This window comes from Danio aesculapii, chromosome 20, assembly GCF_903798145.1.
Source record: "Danio aesculapii chromosome 20, fDanAes4.1, whole genome shotgun sequence".
Lineage (NCBI taxonomy): Eukaryota > Metazoa > Chordata > Actinopteri > Cypriniformes > Danionidae > Danio > Danio aesculapii.
Genome location: NC_079454.1, coordinates 20123199 through 20143361, shown reverse-complemented (window position 1 = coordinate 20143361; position 20163 = coordinate 20123199). Strand labels below are relative to the sequence as shown.

Below are 20163 nucleotides of genomic sequence, written 5' to 3'. Positions count from 1 at the left end.
TATAAATCAGCCTTTAAAAGTAATCAAGGCTGATTTCTACTTCTGCATCAAATCGCATGGTCCAGTGCAGCCTTCGCACGATCGCATAGCCCTCGCAGTGGCTGACTCCGACATTAGCTATGTTACCATCCAAAAATCCGAATTAGCTTTATGCACAAAAACAAGAATATCACATAAAAGATATACAAATAAAGCAGCGTTTTCATCCAATGAGTCAAAGAGAACAAAATCGTCCCTTCCTGATTATCTGGTGCCAAATATCAACAGTAAAAACGGAATTTGCTGTGATAAGAGAAGCTGTGTTGAATCTTTTCTTTTAATAAATGACTTGCACCTCAGAAGGCAATCCTAACATGCAGTGAACGTGCAGTGGCATTTGAAGGTGTGAGATGTGGAGCACAGACGCTCTTGATTCTGGAGGTAATTAATAATATAATAACACTAATACTGTGTAATGGTTAAGGCGTTTTAGAATGACCAAAACAACATTTCAGATGTTCTCAATGTGCTCAGCCACTGGTTTGTCCATTCCCACACATTTTCATCACATAATCTTAACAAAGTCACATGACTTTTTTTATGCACATACAGAAATTTGTTTAGTAAAAGTGTTTCCATCGCAGTTTATTTGCATCTTTTCTTATCGAATAAAGTTTGTCTCACTCAGTTTTCAAAATTTATGCGCGTCTTTCGCAATGACGCGTAGCTCTAGCTCTGTGATTGGTCGGCTTGGTAACAGTGACGAGCGTGGGCGGTGCTGAGAGCCACGAGGCCGTTGGAGCGAGTGTTTACAAGTGTCGAGTCCCATGAAGAAGCTCCAGATGTTTTGTTTACCTTATGATTAAAGTTGATGCACGTCTGCCGGTTCCCGCCTCTGAATGAGCGACTTTTAGCTTCTTGTACATTTAAGGTAGCATTCAGAAAAAAACAACACCCATGATGAAACTCACAGAGGAACACAACATGACCTACTGCCAGCTAGCATTTCAAAAGTGTTATTGCAGAGCAATACAAGCAGTACGCAGAAGTAGAGCTGTAATCAGGCCATAAAAGTTAAGCCCGATAAGGCCCGAGCCCGACAGAATTCGGCCCAGACCTGACAAGTACATTTTAATTGACAGCTTTTGAAAGCTCAAACCCTTTTGTAGCCCAACATTTATTCAAATGTGCACCTGCACTCAGCTCTTTTGCCTTTTTTTCATGAAGGAGTCGTTTATATATGTTTTAACATCATTTTTTCATAACAAACGTAGGCTATAGGCCACTTGGAAGTTGGAACAAGGAAATAAAATCCTCTCTAACATTGTAGCACCTCAGCACTCTACATAGGCCTAGGCGCATACACTTAACCTTTAAATTGGCCAACACACCAATAAAATTAAGTCTTAACCAATTAAATTAAAATAAATGATAAATTTGACTAACGAAATTATGATAAAGGTTCTGTGGGATGTTTTACCACTTCTCTTCACATTCTGACATTAAGGCGACGGTGAAGCTAAATAATAAAATTATAATGCCAACATTAGCCTATATACCCTATCTACATTATGATTTTATGGTTTAATTAAATCCTTTAGTCACCAAGTTTAGGCTACGTGCTTTTGTGGAGAACCATTATTGAATCCACTGTAAATGGATTTACCACAGTCCTGCGCTTAATAATGGTGCGTCCAATAGCTTTGCTGCTGCTAGCCTACTGGCCAGGATGCATACTGTTCTGGCTGATTATTCATGATTTTGGTAGGATTGTTTGTTCATCTTCTACCAGCCAAGAACATTAATTTCATTTTACATGACAGCGTTTTCAATGTAGCGAGTGACCTCGTCATCTTCCCTGTCAGCTTGCTGTGAAATTGCTGTTTAGCGCTCTACCGTAATACGCAGTGTATGAGTGACCGCCGAAATTCTTTGGCGGCTAGAATGATCGTTCTTATTGAACTGGTGACTGGCCTCACCGCAGTCAAAATTCGCTCTTTTTGACCTCTCCGTCATCATTTGTTTCACCTTTGCAGAGATGGATTTAATGTTGTAACAAACGAATAGATTACTTTCTCGCGCTAATCGAAATGCATCACATGACTGTTTATTTACTGCGCAAGCCCAAGCCTGGCCCGACCCCGTCTAAAATTATCGTCAGCTCTACGCAGAAGTATAAATACACAGCTACACACAAGGCATGCGTCGTGGGTCACGGTGATCGCTCGACGCAAAAGTATAAACCAGCCTTTAGATGTAATGTGGAATGTTCTGAAATTTGTCACATTTCAGGGGAATAAATATGTAGTGCTGTATACCATATCGGAATGTGCATTATTATTATCAATATCAGTGGATTATTGTTTTTAAAATATATCACAAATGCACTTTAAGTATCCTAAGTTCGAGTCCCACCTCACTGACCTTTTCTAATTCTGGGGGGTCCTAGGGTTCTAATGTGTGGATATGGCACTGGGAAGTGTGTGGAAATGTGCTTTGAGATTACAAAACTTTGTCACGAATACCAGTTGTGTTGTCGCATTACATCACATGTGCCTGGGCTAAAAAGTTGCACCTTAATCCACCATGAAGTACCAATGGCCAAATATGATTTGCACCCTCCAGAGGAAAAGAGCTTTTGGCACTTTCAAAATTGGGCAACTTTAACTTCTCTTTCTCTCCTGTTGTGAAGCTCAATCATGACAGATCTGCAACCCATCAGTTGAGAACAACTAATCTAGATGCTCTCTGCATCAGCACTGATAAATCATTGCAAATGCACAAGTTCTGCACTTTAATGTTTGCAGAAACTGAGCAGTTTATATAAATTTTTCAGATTTAGCTCTGAAATGGGTCTCAAGCCATTTTTACTGTTTATTATATGCGTAGACTTCTTTTAACCTCATCATGTGTTTTTTCTGTTTGTATGTTTCTTGGCTATACAAAACAATTGCAACCTGTTTTTCCCCCTTCCAGTCGGTTCATACATCTTGTGAAAAATGCTGTTTTCAGTGGCGTCTCTGGCGTAATGTAGAGCAGTGGCGTGCTTTTGCGCAGGCTTCAGAGCAGGTATTCTTCACTGCAAATCATTATGCATTGAGGAGGCCATTAGCAAAATGAAGATGAATGGGACGGAGAGTCACTGTGATAAAGTATTGGAGAAGGACGGTTTAACCTAAAGTGCTCCTCTGTGGTCTTTCAACATGTTCACACTAGCTGGGTTTCCATCACCCTGTGTTAATGTGCATTTTGAAGTATCGCATGAGAATTGAGTGATGAAAAATCCTAAAACCGCCTCAAATTGAGTGTAAAATCTTTTGTGAATTGTGTCTTAAAGGGTTAATGCTGGGAATAATGGGGAAGGGAAACTCATTTACTGAATAAAAACACATAGTGAACATTTAATACCCATTATGCTTGCCTTGTTTACTGTTGGTTACTAGGCAACCAATACTATAGTCACCGACTCTAACAAATGATGGAAAGTGCCTAATTCGTATTTTGGATTTATTTCTCTCTCTTTTTTCTTTAGTATCTTGCTGTAGGTAGTCTGTTAGTAGTGCTAGAAAGTTTGTTCTCACTCTTAATGTTCATAATCACTGTTTAACTCACTCATCAGGCAAGTTTTTCAGGAATCAGACATTTACACAGTGACATGACACAACACACGTCTCTTTTTAAATTTCCTCTTTATTGACATGACGAGAATATTACACAACACAACATAATCGGGGATCATTTTGAGGAAACTTTAACAGTTGGATTGAGATAAAGGCAATGATTTTATTTATGAATTTATTTAGTCTAAAGTTTTGTAAAGTCTGTGATGTCATTAGACACGTACGACAAGTCTAAACATGACAAGCTGTTGACTGACAAGTGTTGAATAACATGCATACAGGGATGGAGGGGTGTGTGCAACATGGTGCTTTAAATTAATTGAGAAGTTTGTCTTGTTCTGTTCTAACTGACACACTGTCTCTTTTTCTCTCTCACTCTTGGAATATGGGCCTTTTTATTGTTATTAATAATAACCATATCATATTGCTAATAATAAATTGATACTATTTCAAATATATTTCGTTTTTTATTGTAATGATGATAGTAATTATGATTATTGTATATTGTTTTAATAGCTAAATACTTTTAAAACTGAACAGTTTAACACTCCAAGAAACCTGCTTGCAAAGCTATACACTACCTGACCAAAGTCTTGAACAACAAATAATAACTAGACTGCTAGTTGATCATTTGGTATCAGAAGTGGCTAATAGGAAAGGCAAAGGCCTCTAGATTACGCTTATTTGACCAAAATAAAATATGATCATGCCTTAGTTTTTAATTATTTAATTAGGACAGCAAGGTCTGACTTTGGTTGGACAAAAGTCTTGTCACTGAACAGAAATAATGTACAGTATAGAATATAAGGTCATGGTGCAGTGGAAACAGAATTACTATTGTGTACGACTCCCATGATCTTGGAGGACTGCATCCATACATCTCTGCAATAACTCAAATAACTTAGTCATCTGGAATGGCAAAGAAAGCGTTCTTGCAGGACTTCCAGAGTTCATCAAGATTCTTGGGATTCATATTCAGTGCCTCCTCCTTCTCCATCTTACCTCAGACATGCTCAATAATGTTAATGTCTGTTGACTCGACTGGCCAATATTGGAGCGCCTTGACCTTTTTTTCTTTCAGGAACTTTGATGAGGAGACTGAAGTGTGAGGAGTGCTATCCTGCTGGAGAATTTGCCCTCTCTTGTGGCTTGTAATTTAAGGCAGCACAAATGTCTTGATACGCCCCCATACTGAATGTTACCCCAAACCATGATTTTTCCTTCACCAAACTTGACTGATTTCTATGAGAATCTTGGGTCCATGCGGGTTCCAATAGGTCTTCTGCAGTATTTGTGATGATTGGGATGCAGTTCAACAGATCATTCATCGGAAAACTCTACCTTCTGCCACTTTTCCTAATGATTAACTAGAAGTAAAGTTATCGTTTGTTGCTTTTACAACTGGGATCAATGACAAGACTTTAGTCAGGTAGTGTAGTACTGTATAAAGTGGTAAGCACTTGTGTAAAATGCTGTAAAGTGTGGATGCATTCAAAACTAATGCCACAAATAGATTTGGTTTATCAGTTAACTTAGATGAACGACGTTAATTTAAAACAGCATGAACCCACTTTTCCCAAATTTAACCTCAAATGTTTGCTTGGGTTCGTGTGAGGGAAATTTGGAGGCCAAGACGTTAACTGAAATTCACCAGTTTGTTCCTCAAACCACTGCTTGATTATTTGGTCTGAGATTATTTGATTTATTTAACAAGCTGATACCGTGTCCTGTTGCCATGAATGAGGTGCACTTAATCTGCCACAATGTTCAAACACCTGACATTTGTAAAAAAAATAATAATAAAACAGTCAATACACATTGTTTATGAAGTTATTTTTGTCATCTAATAAATTAGCCATAAATTTAGGGCTTTTGATTAATCAGAAGCAATTTTCATATGCATTTTTTCCAAAAACCTGATTCAATCACATGCTTTCAGATGGAGCAGCCTTTATTGCACAGAATTGTAGTTTACTGACTGGCTACACAACTCTTCTTTATTTAATTTTTTTTAATCAGATGATACTGACATCAAGATTGTGTTGACAGCTGTTTACATAGTTCTCAGTGAACTATGTGTAGTGAATGCTGGAGGTGAAAATACAGCATATAATAACGTTTTTACTCCAATCTCATGTCATAACTTTGTCGAGTGATTGAAACTTTACCTTCTCATAAATGATTCCATAGACGTGATTTATTAGTCTCGCTGAATCAATGTAAGCAGTTAAATCTGTTTATTCAGCTACCATTATTGGGGATTTCCTGGGTTTCTTCTTCATGAGTGTTTGGAGTTTCCACATAAGAGCGCCCTCTGGCTTTTGGAGTACGATTACTGCTGATCACACAACCATGACAACATGTCCATGACAGTCAAAGCCTTGTTCAATGTCATTTGTGATTTTTGAGTTTTTAGTTTTTTCCCCTCCATATCATAACATCTGCTTGTCCTTGTGTTTGTTGTTTAGGGAAGCAGTGGCTCGGACTCTCAGGAAGATAAAGAAGACAGCGAAACGTTAGCTAATCCAGACCCAGAGATTCAACCTAACACTGTGACCAGCTCTCTGACCATGCAGGAGTATTTCGCTCAGCGCATGGCCCTCCTCAAGAAGACAAACACTGCTTCATCTGCACCATCCACACCTGCATCTACAGAGGACTCAACACCTAATGCGAGCGATGGGGAGCAGACCAAGAAGAAGAGGAAGAAGAAGAAAGACAGAGAGTGCGATCGAGACGTCACAGAGGAAGACACGCAGACCAGAGTAACAGGAGAGAGCGTTAAAGAGCCTCCAAATCACTCACAGAAGAAGAAGAAAAAGAAGAGCAGAAGGAACGAGGAGGAAGTGAACGGCGTCTCTGCAGTAATGGAGGAAGAAGAAAAGGAGCAGGTTGAGGCAGATGAACAGAAGACTGTAGAAAGCGAGAATCAGGACTCTAAAGTTTCAGAGAAAAAGAAAAAGAAGAAAAAAAAGAGAGAGCGAGATGATGGAGGAAAGGAGGAAGAAGTGACAGAGGAAACGGTACACAAACAGAAGAAGAAAAAACTGAAAAAATGATTTTGCGCAGTGGACTGCTATTGAAACCCCCCGGACTCTTTAGATATCATCATGGGTTTAGGATTGAGATCAACAAAATGAATCCTGATGAATTACGAATTCATTCAGTTTGTTTGATAATTGGTTTGAATCTACACATTTAAGCTAAACAATGAGACATTAAAAAACACACTGTCTGCAGATGTTTCTTTTTTGTTTCTTTGTTTTCAGCTTTGTGTGTTTATAATATTCATATGATATGAATTGACCTGAGAATTGTAGTTTTTAATACTTGTGCTTGGTCTTTTTTTGGCAAAATTGTCATAAATTGAATATTTTTATTATAGTTTTTGCAGACAGACAAACCCATCATGAAACTATCCATGCGAAATGTAAAATAAAGCATGATACAAGAGAAAAAGGTGGCATTCAAGACATATATGACCTACAAAAGGACACAACAATGGTGGATGTAAAGAGAGAGAGAGAGAAAAAACTTAATCTTCAGAAATTAAACAACACTATTTGTCTTTTTGGTGTTTTAGAAAAAAAGATGAAGAAAAAAAAGACTGGGTTCTATTTTGGTTTTAATAAAATGTATTGCTACGCATTTAAAATGCAATTTTATGCTATATACATTTATATAGAAGCTTGAATAATTCTTTAAAAATCTAATTTTGTTAGATTTTATTATTTTGTAAACACTGATGACACAACCTCTTACGTATATGGTGTTACCAATATTTGGAGTAATATTTTGGTTCTAAGGGGGGATATTGGTATCGTGGCTGAAAGTTAAGACTGGGAGGGGGAGTGATTGGCGTGGGCCCTTGATAATGTCTCTGGGCCCCCGCCACCCCCCAATAGCGGGTCCCCTGGTTGGCTGGGTCAGTTGGCGTGTGGAGTTTGCATCTTCTCCCTGCATTTGCGTGGATTTCCTTTGGGTGCTCCGGTTACCCCCACAGTCCAAAGACATGCGGTACAGGTGAATTGAGCAGGCTAAATTGTCCGTAGTGTATGAGTGTGTATGGATGTTTCCCAGGGATGGGTTGCAGCTGGAAGGGCATCCGCTGCATAAAACATGCTGGATAAGTTGGCGGTTCATTCTGCTGTGGTGACCCCAGATTATAAAGGGACTAAGCTGAAAAGGAAATGATGAATGAATTTTGGTTCTAAAGAGCAGGTGTATACAACTTTAAAAAATTATAAAAATTAAGTTACATTGTTATTAGAAATGACCAGATTCATTGGTAATTTCTATTTCATTTATTTAAAAGAACCATTTATTTGTTTATCTTAGCTCCCATAATTCATATCCTTTATAATATGGCAAATTCTATTCCCAAAAACATCCAACTCATGCTCAAATAAATCATAAAGATCAAAAATATTAAATGTATGATTGGCAAAATGGGCTCACAAGCACTCTTTCAAGCCTCTGTAGATTTGAAATTATTTGAAATGACTAATATTCGAAACAAAGGGTGTTTATTTATTTTTTTTTCGCATCCGTGTAAAAGTTTTCCAGTGCACATTTTTAGAGCATTGGTAGTGTATTGTGAAATTTGTGGCAGGTGCTGACAGTCACCTTGAGCTTCAACACACACACAAAAATCATTTTTCACATCGACAACTTATGCAATGTTGACAAACCAGCTCTGTGAGCATTGCTTGTACAAATTGTGTAAAGGTATCTGCCCCGCCCCCTCCTTTTTATGTTGTTTAGAGAAAGCCAACATACTATAATGCTATTTAAACAACGGTTTTCCTATAATGTAAATAGTGGGTGAATCCCAAAGACTTGCATTGGTGGTGCGTTTAAATCAACTCTTAGTACCTCTTAAAATTTTAGTTTTTGTGTCTGTCATGACTAGAAAAGCCAATAACGTAGCTTAGCCCTTACAAAAATTAACCGTTGTTTGATTAAAGTTCTAGTATTACTGTTTTTATCGACACATTACTAAACCACAGTATTCATACAAATACTATAGTTGATCTGTGCAAAACCAAAGCCATTGTTTCAATGTTATAACAGTAATCATGGTTAGCTTATATTATTTTATTTGAGAACGAATTTAGGTGATTTCCTGAAAAGCTAATCTGCTGTTCGCATCACTTTGATGTCTTTTAAAAGTAAATTAGTTGATTTTTAGCATAAACCAATGCTAATTAACATGTTTAGCATGTGTTTAGAATTTAGAATCAGCTCAGCAGGCACATAACGTCATAAGATGATATTAGGTTAGATTTAAGTTGTGTTGTCAGGTGACCAAAATTCAATGTCTAGCCAGTGTTTAAGGAAAACATTATTTTAATGTCCAATAATGATGTTGATATTTGGCTGATTTTAGGTTGTGTTGGAAAGTGACCAAAATCCAACATCAAACTGACATCAAATACTGACATTTATTCATCAGGTATGGCAACCAAAATCCAACATCTGATAGACGTCATAGTGATAACGTCCACACAACGTCAAGCTGTAACATCGTTAGACCTTGATATTTGGTTGATTTTTGGTTGGACGTTGACGTCGGCCTGACGTTGGGTTCTGATGTCAACCCGATTTTCGTTTCTAAACAAAATGCAAAGTCCCACGACATTGGGGTACAACGTCAATCTGATGTCATGTTGATGTTCTGTGCCTGCTGGGAGCGTTCACTTCATTGTGGCCTGTAGGCTAACAAATTAAAATGTTCTAGCAATCACACAAGTCTATTTTAGAGAATTTTACAAACTTAAAACTGCCTTGAGCTTTTGAAACTCCATTTATCTGTCAGTCTAATCGAGTGCATGACATTAATATTTTAAATTTGAACTTTCTGATAAGTCTTTCTCAACCCAATTATCGAGTTTTGACAAACGTTTCTGTTGCTGTTTTTAAAAAAACGTGACATAATATGACAGCATATGAGTAATTTATACATTTCGGTGACAAAATAGTACAGATCACTGATCAAAAATGGCTCCTAATCAGTTCTTAGTAATGAAAGAAAGAAGACTTTCTATTAATGATTACAATCTTGATTCGAATCTGCCATCTTAGTTAACTCGACCAGCCCAAGATGTCAGAAGTGTTTACTGTCAGCATGATTTATACAAATGGACGGTTTTGGGACATGGGACTTGTTTTAAATCTCCCCTATTATCCATGTATCCTTAATGACGACGCTAAACAAACACTTTCTTCCCTTTTTTGAGCTCATGATTAATAGTGCACCGCTCAGTGTGAACCTGCTTCTTTTTGTCAGGGTAATGCGAAGCTTTGAGCTCTTTTCATAATGATAATGTCCTCCATTGGGCCGAGATTATCCAATGTATGTCAAGCATACATGACTGAAATCTTGAGCTGCTGCGGAGTAACTGGCAGCAAATACGAGGCTTTTGTTTAATATCCTAATGACCTTGTCACACGGTCAATATTGATCCTCTGAAAATCTGCAATACCAAAGGATGTCCTGTTTTACCAGATTAATCAAATCCAAGGGAACTGACGTCCTCGTGGACTGTTTGTTCACCTGTGTGGGCAATATTGAGGATTCGAGCAAAACGTTTATGATTTTCAAGAGCTCGAAATGATCTTGTTTGCAGTCCGAGTGGGTGTGCGGAGTAAAAAGAGGGAAAAGGAAATGGACAGCTTATGTTATTAAGAACAATAAATGCAGAATCTGCCACACAACAACAGCTTCGTTTGTTTATGTGTCATGTGTCGCTATAAATGGCATCTGCTTCTGAGGTAAATCTAAAAGCACCGTCAAACCCGTTTGCGACGATTAAATAATGGAGCTACAGCCTGCCTATTCCCACGGTGGACAGCCTGTCTTTTGAGGGGTTTTTTGTCCAAGAAAGAATTAGATTAAATTTGTTTCTTATTTAAAAAGATGTGTGCTTGTCCTGTAGGAAAAGAGAAATTAGATTTAAACTATATTAAATTAACATGAATAATCCGTCAAAAGCATTTATTTAAGGTTTATTTTTACATTAACATACATCTTTGAATTTAGAATGTTAGTAAATGATAAAAATCCATTATCTTTTTGTAGACTGTATAAAAATTGTTGCAACCTGTCTCTGCTCCAGTTTTGATGTTGAAAATTAAACCCTACAGTTTAACAAAGTGACTTTTTGACATATTAGTAGTTTGTAAATAATATTTAGTATAATAAATTATCCATGTTCAAAAAAATAAACAATTAACAGAACAAATATAGAAACTCACTTTATTTTTAACCATAATTCACATACTAACCCAGTATTTGTTCAAACTGAAAAATGTCAACAAGTCACTTTGTTCAACTTTTCTGCATCAGAATTGTTCAAAGCAGAGATCAGTTACCACATGCAGTCTGCATATATTTACAGTAACATGCTGTAGCAAATGCAGTAGCTAAAATATTTTTCATTAATTGTTGACTTATAGCTTGTTGTAAAGCATGACCAAATTTATTAATACATGTCATGTCATCTCATGATAATATGGAACCATATCAGTCTCAAAAGTAATACATTTGCAAAATATAATTTATACATCCATCCACAACACAATTCATAATACACAAATCAAAAAAATCGTAATATACAAATCAAAAAAGTTCAAAACACGATTTGTAAATACACAAATCCAATTCATAATTTCAAAACACGATTCACAAATACACAAATCCAATTCATAATTTCAAAACACGATTCACAAATCCAATTCATAATTTCAAAACATGATTCAAAAATACACAAATCCAATTCATAATTTCATAACACGATTCAAAAATACACAAATCCAATTCATAATTTCAAAACACGATTCAAAAATACACAAATCCAATTCATAATTTCAAAACACAATTCATATATACACAAATTCAAATAATTTCAAAACATGATTCGTAAATACACAAATCCAATTTATAAGTTCAAAACACGATTCGTAAATACACAAATTCAATTCATAATTTTAAAAAAGTTTGTAAATACACGTGTCCAGTGTTTTGGTGTGTTCCTGTAATTTCCGTTTATGTCATGTGACTTCCCCGTGTGCTGCGATTGCTTTGTTCCATTTTCCCGCCGTTTTTTAATGTTTTAGTGTTACCGCTTGCATCTCACCCCAACACAATCTCACGGCAATTCGTAAAATTTAGTACAATTTGCTCATCCTCCAATGACGGTTGGGTTTAGGGGCGGGGTTAGGTGCCACGCCTCCTTTTTAAAATCGTACCATTTCGTACAACTGAACTGTATGAATTCGTACGAATTAGCCACTAAACTGTCAAAACGTAAAATACTTACGTTTTCTCGTGAGATCAGGCTGCTCACCCCTGTGTCTAATAATTTTTATTGTGCACTGTGTATTTAAGTCCCTGTGTATAACTTGTTCCTTGTCCGGTATTAAATTGTAATGATTTGTTATCGCTCCTTGATTTTGTGTCGATGCTCCAGTGTCTCCAGTGAGTGTTTTGTAACTACGTGTGTTTATACATAAATACACAAATCCAATTCGTAATTTCAAAACACAATTCAAAAATACACAATTCCAATTCATAAACTCAAAACAAGATCCATAAATACACAAATTCAATTTATTATTTCAAAACACACAAATCCAATTCATAAGTTCAAAACACGATTCGTAAATACACAAATCCAATTCGTAATTTCAAAACATGATTCGTGAATACACAAATCCAATTCGTAATTTCAAAACACAATTCATAAATACACAAATCAAATTCATAAATTCAAAACACGATTCAAAAATACACAATTCCAATTCATAAACTCAAAACACGATCCATAAATACACAAATCCAATTCATAATTTCAAAACACGATTCGTAAATATATCATTTGAATTCAATTAGCGAAAATATTAATTTTTACTATATGTATGAATTAACGAATTGTGTTGTATTTATGAATTGTGTTTTGCATTTACTAATTGGATTTTATAAATGTGAATTGTGTATTAAATTGATCAATTTTATTTTGTAAATGTGTTATTTTTTAGATTAATCTGGCTCCATAGAAATCCTGTTTTCTATTTGTAGTATTCATAGAGAGCTTTTTGTATGTTTCAAGTCAAGCTTGAAAATAAATGGTAAAATATGGGTGAAATGCAGAACGAAATCTAGATAATGATAAATATATTTATGTGCTGTAAACGATTACACGTTTTTTCATGACATAGGTACAATCTTGGAAAGACAGTAAAAGGTATAAATAATAAAATTACAATGAATTAGTATTTTAGTGCTACTTAACTACAGCTACACTCCTTAACTACAGTCATTTAATATGTCCTGAAATTATTATTCTTCAAAATATGAATGACGTTTGAATGGGTGTTTTTTGCAAAAAAAATGCTTCTCCCTTCAGGTCACTACAAATATATTTGGTTTCACATAAATTAAAACATATAGCCCTATCACTTATCAAATGTGATTTACCTAAACTGTGAAAGGTAGGCCTTTCATATGTGTAATATGGTGACAAAACTCGAGGTCTCAATGCAACTCCTAAAAATCCTAATAACACCAACATTCATCTGTAAACTTTTAGGATCAGTGTATAGCTGTCCAATTCACACAACACAAAACCACACGCACGTCTGCATTTCCCCAATGCTAATCAGACGAAATAGGAAGAAGTGCCTCCAAATGCAGAACCACAAAGATGTTTATCTCGCTGTCGGCACTTCACACCCAAAAATGTGCAGGTAGGACCAGGAGAGCAGGAAGTGGAGTGTCATTTTCTGTCGTAATATTTTTTGCAATCTGGGGCATCAAGCTCCTCTTCCTGTTCCTGAAGGAATAAAGCCCACATTTTAATGATGTTCATCCTCTGCTTGTTCGCTGCTGGAAACCTGTCGTGTACCAGGAGGCACCTCAAGGGTCAGTCAGCGGTACTTCTAACATTCATTCACATCAGTTATTAAAGCATGGATTTTGTGTAGATCTTACTGTTTATTCTGAACTCTTCACATCTTTTCGTCAGCTTTCATCAGTTGTCAACAGGAATCTCAGCGTCTGAGTTTCAGTCGAGGAGGTAAACGTGTGGAAACAGTGAGCGCGGGGCACCTGAAGCATACGGGAGGATCTGAGATGTGAATCACGGTGCTGAACGACCGGTTTTGATGAGTAAGTGAGGTAAATTCTGTAAGGGGAAAACTCTTCTGTGTCATGCTTGGGTTAAGTTAAATAGCAGTTTCCTCTAGCAAAAATGAATAATGACACAGTAAAAGACGTCATGGTCTACGATGAAACTTCATGAAGGTTTACAGACAGATGCTTCAAAACAAGTTTTAGCAACTAGCAATCTATTTATAGCAACATTTCAACACTGTTTCTATATTTAGAGCGTTAGACAATTGTAGAGAGTCTTCACTGCTTCAACAGCAGCAATTTTGAAACCGTTACTTTTCTTTCGATGCTCATTGTGTCTATATAGTGGTTGAGATACACATTATTTATCTCTTGTTGGGTAAGACATTTATGATAGGACAGAATGTGAAAAATAAATAAATAAATTTCTGTTGTGCAATTGTGCCAACTACCACAATATGAATGAACGGTATACTCGTATGCCAGCTAACCTCACTCACACTCACCCTTGGCATCAGCATTTATTGCAGGCTTCCAAATTTTAAATCAAAATTTATAAAATGGATAATCCTGGTCCTGGCTTCTGATTGCTGTTTGTGTGTGTGTGTGTGTGTGTGTGTGTGTGTGTGTGTGTGTGTGTGTGTTTGTGCTGTCTAAAAACAATCTTAAGAGGGGGACTGTACACAATATAACATGGACTTAAGTTACTTATATACATTTTTTGTCTTGTGATTTTAAATTGGATTCCTATTTTCAATTGGTTTAAGGATGGAGAGGTTAATTGTATCATGTGTTGTGATTAATCAGTTCATTGTCCACATAAATGATCCACAACAAATGTTTCAAAGTGAACCAAAACGGGTATTTTTTGATGCATAAACTTTAAATGATTTTTTTATTCTGTAAATCAAATAAAGATTACAAGGAAATGTTTTACAAGAAAGTAATAATTAACTTTCTACTTTTGATTTAGTATGCTACTTGTAATTTCTTTGTTTTTATTCTGGTTTTGTGCTGCAGGGTCAAAATGTTCTCCAAATGGAGTTCTTGTGTTGGTCACTTTGTGAATAAATTAAGATCATTGCTTATTACTCTATTGATTTTTGGCATAAAATAAATATTTATAAATTTGACTTTATTCAAAATAAAGCTGAAATTATCAGCCTTTCCCACAAATATACCAGTCCAACATGGTGTTACGCTGCAGGGTCAAAAATTTCCTTCAAAATGAGTTCTTGTGTTGGTCATTTTGGAAATAAAATAAGTTCAAAATGTTACATTAGATCAGATATGACATTAGACGTAACATATCAGATCTGTGTTTTGGAGTTCTGGATTTCTTAATCACTAATAGCTTACATCCTTAATATATCATTTTTTCTTTAAAATCAAGATTGTAAAACATGTTTTCTTTTAGTGATGCCACAGAAGAGTTTGTGCGCTTGTTTTTTTTTCCCTAAAGAACTTTGCAGTCAAAACATTCTTAGTGTTAAAAAAAATTTAGTTTTTGTCTAGAGTAAAAAAAGCCAAGCTATTTCTAGCTAGTGAAAACGGTTTGGTATCAGTGGTTCCATGAAGAAATGCATGGACTAAATCCATTCCACACACACACACACAAAGCTATTTGAATTGAAAACAAGTGCTTCAAATGTTTATTCAAAGGTTTTGAGGTTCTTCTGTGAGATTCACTCTTAAAAAAACATTCCTTTACTGGAATCATTGAATCCAGCAAGAAACTTGAAATCACTGAAGCCTTTTCAATGCACAAATGCTTTTACAGTAGAAAAGAGGCTTTATATTTTTCACACTAAGATTTTATTTTTTGGCTGAAAAGTTGTTTAGGGAAACAAAACAAACAAACAAACAAACAAAAATCTCCTGTAGCATCACCGCAAAAAAGAAAACATGTTTTAGAATCTTTTAAACAAATAAAGTATGAAGGATGTAGACTATTAGTGATCAAGGAAATCCAGAACCCCAAAACACAGGTCTGATCTAATGTTACATTTTGAACTTATTTTGTTCCCAAAATGACCAACACAAGAACTCGTTTTAGTGCAAATGTTTGACCCTGCAGCGCAACATTCTTGTGTTGGACTGGTGTATTTGTGGGAAAAGCCAATAAATTGGAGTCAAAATTATAAATATTAATTTTATGCCAAAAATCCTTAAAATATTAAGCAATGATCTTATACATTTTGTAAATCTCCTACCGTAAATATATAAACGTGTGTTTTTATTATGCATTGCTAAAAACTTAATTTGTTTACTAGAAAGGCCTTTTAAAGGATTTTTCTGAGCCCCTCCAGATGTTCAAATAGTTGTATCTCTGTCAAATATTGTTCTAATCTACTAAACAATACAAACATGGAAAGCATTTATTTATTCAGCTTTCAGGTGGTGTAAAAATGTAATTTTCAAAAAAAAAGTATCTTGGTTTTGTGATCCAGCAACAAATTTTGTTCTTATAAGAGAAAATGCTGAACTAAAGAACCAAAAGTCGAGTATCCACTAGATCCCCCTTTATTCTGTAAAATGTATAGGCCTTAACCAGAAATATATAAATAGTATTTTAAAAAGCTTTGAAATAAATACACCATATCTATCGGTTTTCCAGTAAAAACCCTGTACATTGACTGAAAACAGTCAAAAGCCTTACCCGTCACTAAAATAACGCGTCACGAAAACAAACCCAACCAACAGTCATAATGACGTGATTTAGTAGTAAAGCTGTTGAAATATTTTTGTCACCTCTGTTTTTTCTTTTCTTCTATCGTTGGTCTCAGGTTGCAGTCAAGGAGGAGCTGAGATCCTCCCGTGGGCCTGTGCTGGAAGCTGCTCCTCACATATAAAGCGCTTCCCAATGCCGGAGGAAACAGTGAATCACAGAGGGAGAGTCGAGCACCACACTCTCATCTCTCTCACTGAGCTCTTCAACCACCAACTGCTCACTCAACCCCATCTCTTATTTTTGCGCTTTTGACCTTACTTTTCATTCAGAAACGAAAGAAAAACTATTGGTCGCCTCTGCGCCCGAGAAACAAAGTTTGAGACAAAGAGAAGCTGAAGTTTTGACAGCGCACATGGCGGCTCTGATTAGCGCGTACTCGTCCTGGCCGGAGAGCTTTGAGTGCTCTGCGGGAAACGCGGACGTACCTGACGGACACACCTCTCACAGAGCTCCCGCGGACAAGGTGTCGGAGCCGCGCATCAGGAGACCCATGAACGCCTTCATGGTGTGGGCCAAAGATGAGCGCAAGAGACTCGCAGTGCAGAACCCAGACCTACACAATGCGGAGCTCAGCAAGATGCTAGGTAAGATATTAACGTTGTGTTTTCTTTTAACTATTAGTAATAATAATGATAATAATAATTAGATTTATTATTAATAATAATTGTTATAATGTTATTAATGTCACGGGCAAGTTTTGTAAGACTTTAATCTTCCGTTGCATAGCTCTTTTACTTTGTTCTTCGAAACTAATAATTAAAGATTAAAATTAAATGAAATGCAAATATATCATTTGTTTTGGAAGCTTGATTAGAATATTTTTTTTTCTAAAGTAACCTAAACTGAATATAACGTAAAAGAATGATGAAATAAATCTGAGATAAGGATTGTTTGATTTTGGATTAAGAGCACGTACGATGTTTACGTTTCATACTTTAAATATTAATAAATTAAATGATAATATACATTTTACAAGTTTTTATACAGTTTAGAAATGCTATCACTATTTAAACTACACTTAAAACAACAATAAATAAATATATCTAAAATACATACATAAAAACAATCTATTTTAAATCAATCTGATCACCATGTTTACATGAGAATTAACTTAAATAAAAAAGTAAAATGTAAAAATCAAATCACTAATGAGAATATTTTAAATTACACTTTGTACATGTATCATTTCTATTTTACGTCTTAATAACATTAAAACTCTCAGTAAATATCATATAATTAATATTATCAACATAATGAATGAATTCAAACAATATAAACTAATACCATGTCACATTGAAAAAGTTTTTAAAACTATGTATGAAAAAAATACAAATTTTTATAACTATGACATGTTTTATGAATAATATATTTTACATCTATAATATTTTATACTAATTGATCCATATTTTTAATATTTATTTAAACATTTTTACAAAATAATTATTCAATTCAATTTTGTCTTATATTGCAGAATAAACGCACACTAAAGGCAGCTTTGTGACTCTGTAATTACCATGTAATTGTCTTTAGTTCTGGAAATTGAATCATTTGTTATCAGTCAATCACCAAATGAAACTTTTAAAATATATATAATTATGTTTAACATGTATGTTTTTTTCCTTTCCATCAGGAAAGTCATGGAAAGCTTTAACTCCTCCGCAAAAGAGGCCGTATGTGGAGGAAGCCGAGCGTCTGCGGGTACAGCACATGCAGGACTACCCCAATTATAAATACCGTCCCCGCAGGAAGAAGCAGCTAAAGCGCATCTGCAAACGTGTGGACCCGGGCTTCCTCCTGACCACCCTCGGCCCCGACCAAAACTCCCTTCCGGATCCCAGAGGCTGCTGTCACCCGCTTGATAAAGATGACGAGACTGGCGTGAGTGGTGGTTTCGGCTCTCCCGGCGCTGCTTTACCTGGCGTCAGGGTCTTCAGAGATCCTGCGAGCTCTAACAGCAGCTTCGATACGTACCCGTACGGCTTGCCCACTCCACCTGAGATGTCCCCTCTGGACGCAGTGGATCATGAACACCAGTCCTACTACTCATCCTCCAGTTCAGTCTCCACCAGCTCCTGCTCGTCCTCAAACTCTTGCCCAGAAGACAGACGTCCCACACCGGCGCACATGAGCAGTCCACCCCCTTACCATCCCGATTACTCCCAGCAGGCAGCTCTGCACTCACATTTGGGCCACATCCCGATGTCCCACCAGGCAAGTGGGGCGACTCTTATTGCTGGCCCTCCGCTGTCATATTATAGCCCTTCATTCCCCCAGGTTCATATCCATCACCAGGGGCACCTGGGGCAGCTTTCACCTCCTCCAGAACAGGGGCACCTGGAGGGTCTGGACCAGCTGAGCCAGGCTGAATTGCTGGGTGAAGTGGACCGAGATGAGTTCGACCAGTACCTAAATTCCACTAGTTATCACCCTGAGCAGGGTGGGATGACAGTGACGGGACACATCCAGGTAACGCCGGCTTCCGTTTGCTCCAGCAGCGCTACAGAAACAAGTCTTATTTCTGTACTGGCCGATGCCACGGCAGCCTACTACAACAACTACAGCATTTCATAAACACCAAAACAGAGACAATTGTCACAGACAGAGACTGTGGGCTCATCATGGGTCAGCAATATGACTGGCAGGTGAAAGAGGGGGTTGTGTAGCAAGCGGAAAAAAGAAGCTACAGGAAGTCAAAGGACACCTCAGGGATGCATAGATAAAAAAAAAAACTGAAGTTCATTCCCATCTTTGTTTCCAAAAGGAGAACGGAAGTTAAAGACTGAAAAAAAAAACGGACAAACATAGAAATGCTCTCATATCTCGCCACAAAAGCATGTACATATGCTATAAAGCTTATTTATATATCAAATTGCTTTGCATTAAAGCTTATTGTATTGCTTTGTTTTCCAGTCCAGATATATTCAGTTGTTGATGTTTTTAAAAACCTCAATTGTTTTACCTCAAGAATTATTTAAGTGAGGCTGGTCTCTTCCTTTGTAGGACATGATTTCGAAGGACAACCTTTTGTTTTCCCTTTACATTCATTTCAACAAAATTATGTGTATACTCATAAACATTTACAAGAACAATAATAATAAATACTATTGTATGCCAGATTTAGGTTTGCCATATTAATTTAATTCTAATAAAATTTTTGAGTTGATACATTGAGCATTCTTGCTTTTGATATCCACACAGAGCGGATGAGCGCCGCTCAATATTTCATTTAGTTTAGCCGATTTTAGAGTACTTGGATTTTCAGATTTCATGATGAATTGCATTGTGTTTACCCATATAAGTACAGCACAGTCATTCTGTCTGTAGGTCTGGATTTGAGAAAATTTTTTTACTTTATTTCGTGATATATTAAAATTAATGTTTTGAGGTCCCATCTGAATTAGATGCCGCTAAATAAAAATATAATATAAAGATGAAATGACTCTGTAATTGATTGGTAGATTTATTATTATTATTTCCCTTTCGACTCTCGTCTAATACTGTATAGATGCTTTATCTGAAGTTTCATTATTATTAATCTATTTGTCAGTTACATTATTAATATTGGTGAGTACAAATATTGCATCAAGAAAAATTTTGTTCACATTTTCTAAATAAAATCTATATTTTTGTTATTAGCATGCATATAATCCGCTTTATGTGAAGTTTTGTAATTTTAAAAAAGTAAAGATTTACAGCTAAAC

At 36.1% G+C, this 20163-nt stretch overlaps 2 protein-coding genes across 2 annotated transcripts in view; both read left to right on the top strand.

Annotated features, from left to right (window-relative positions):
* The window catches only part of pinx1 (PIN2 (TERF1) interacting telomerase inhibitor 1), a 49663-nt gene extending 42825 nt beyond the window's left edge, over positions 1 to 6838 (top strand). Inside the window, exon 7 of the mRNA XM_056445573.1 lies at positions 6068 to 6838. Coding sequence (XP_056301548.1) covers positions 6068 to 6658 — 591 coding nt within the window. The 3' untranslated portion in view covers positions 6659 to 6838. The remainder of the gene's footprint in view (positions 1 to 6067) is intronic.
* A 9738-nt stretch (positions 6839 to 16576) lies between these two features.
* On the top strand, positions 16577 to 19625 carry sox7 (SRY-box transcription factor 7). The gene is made up of 2 exons (XM_056445397.1): positions 16577 to 17046; positions 18093 to 19625. The coding sequence occupies exons 1-2, from the start codon at positions 16815 to 16817 to the stop codon at positions 19031 to 19033; spliced, it is 1173 nt and encodes a 390-aa protein (XP_056301372.1). The 5' UTR covers positions 16577 to 16814; the 3' UTR covers positions 19034 to 19625.
* The last annotated feature ends 538 nt before the right edge of the window (positions 19626 to 20163 follow it).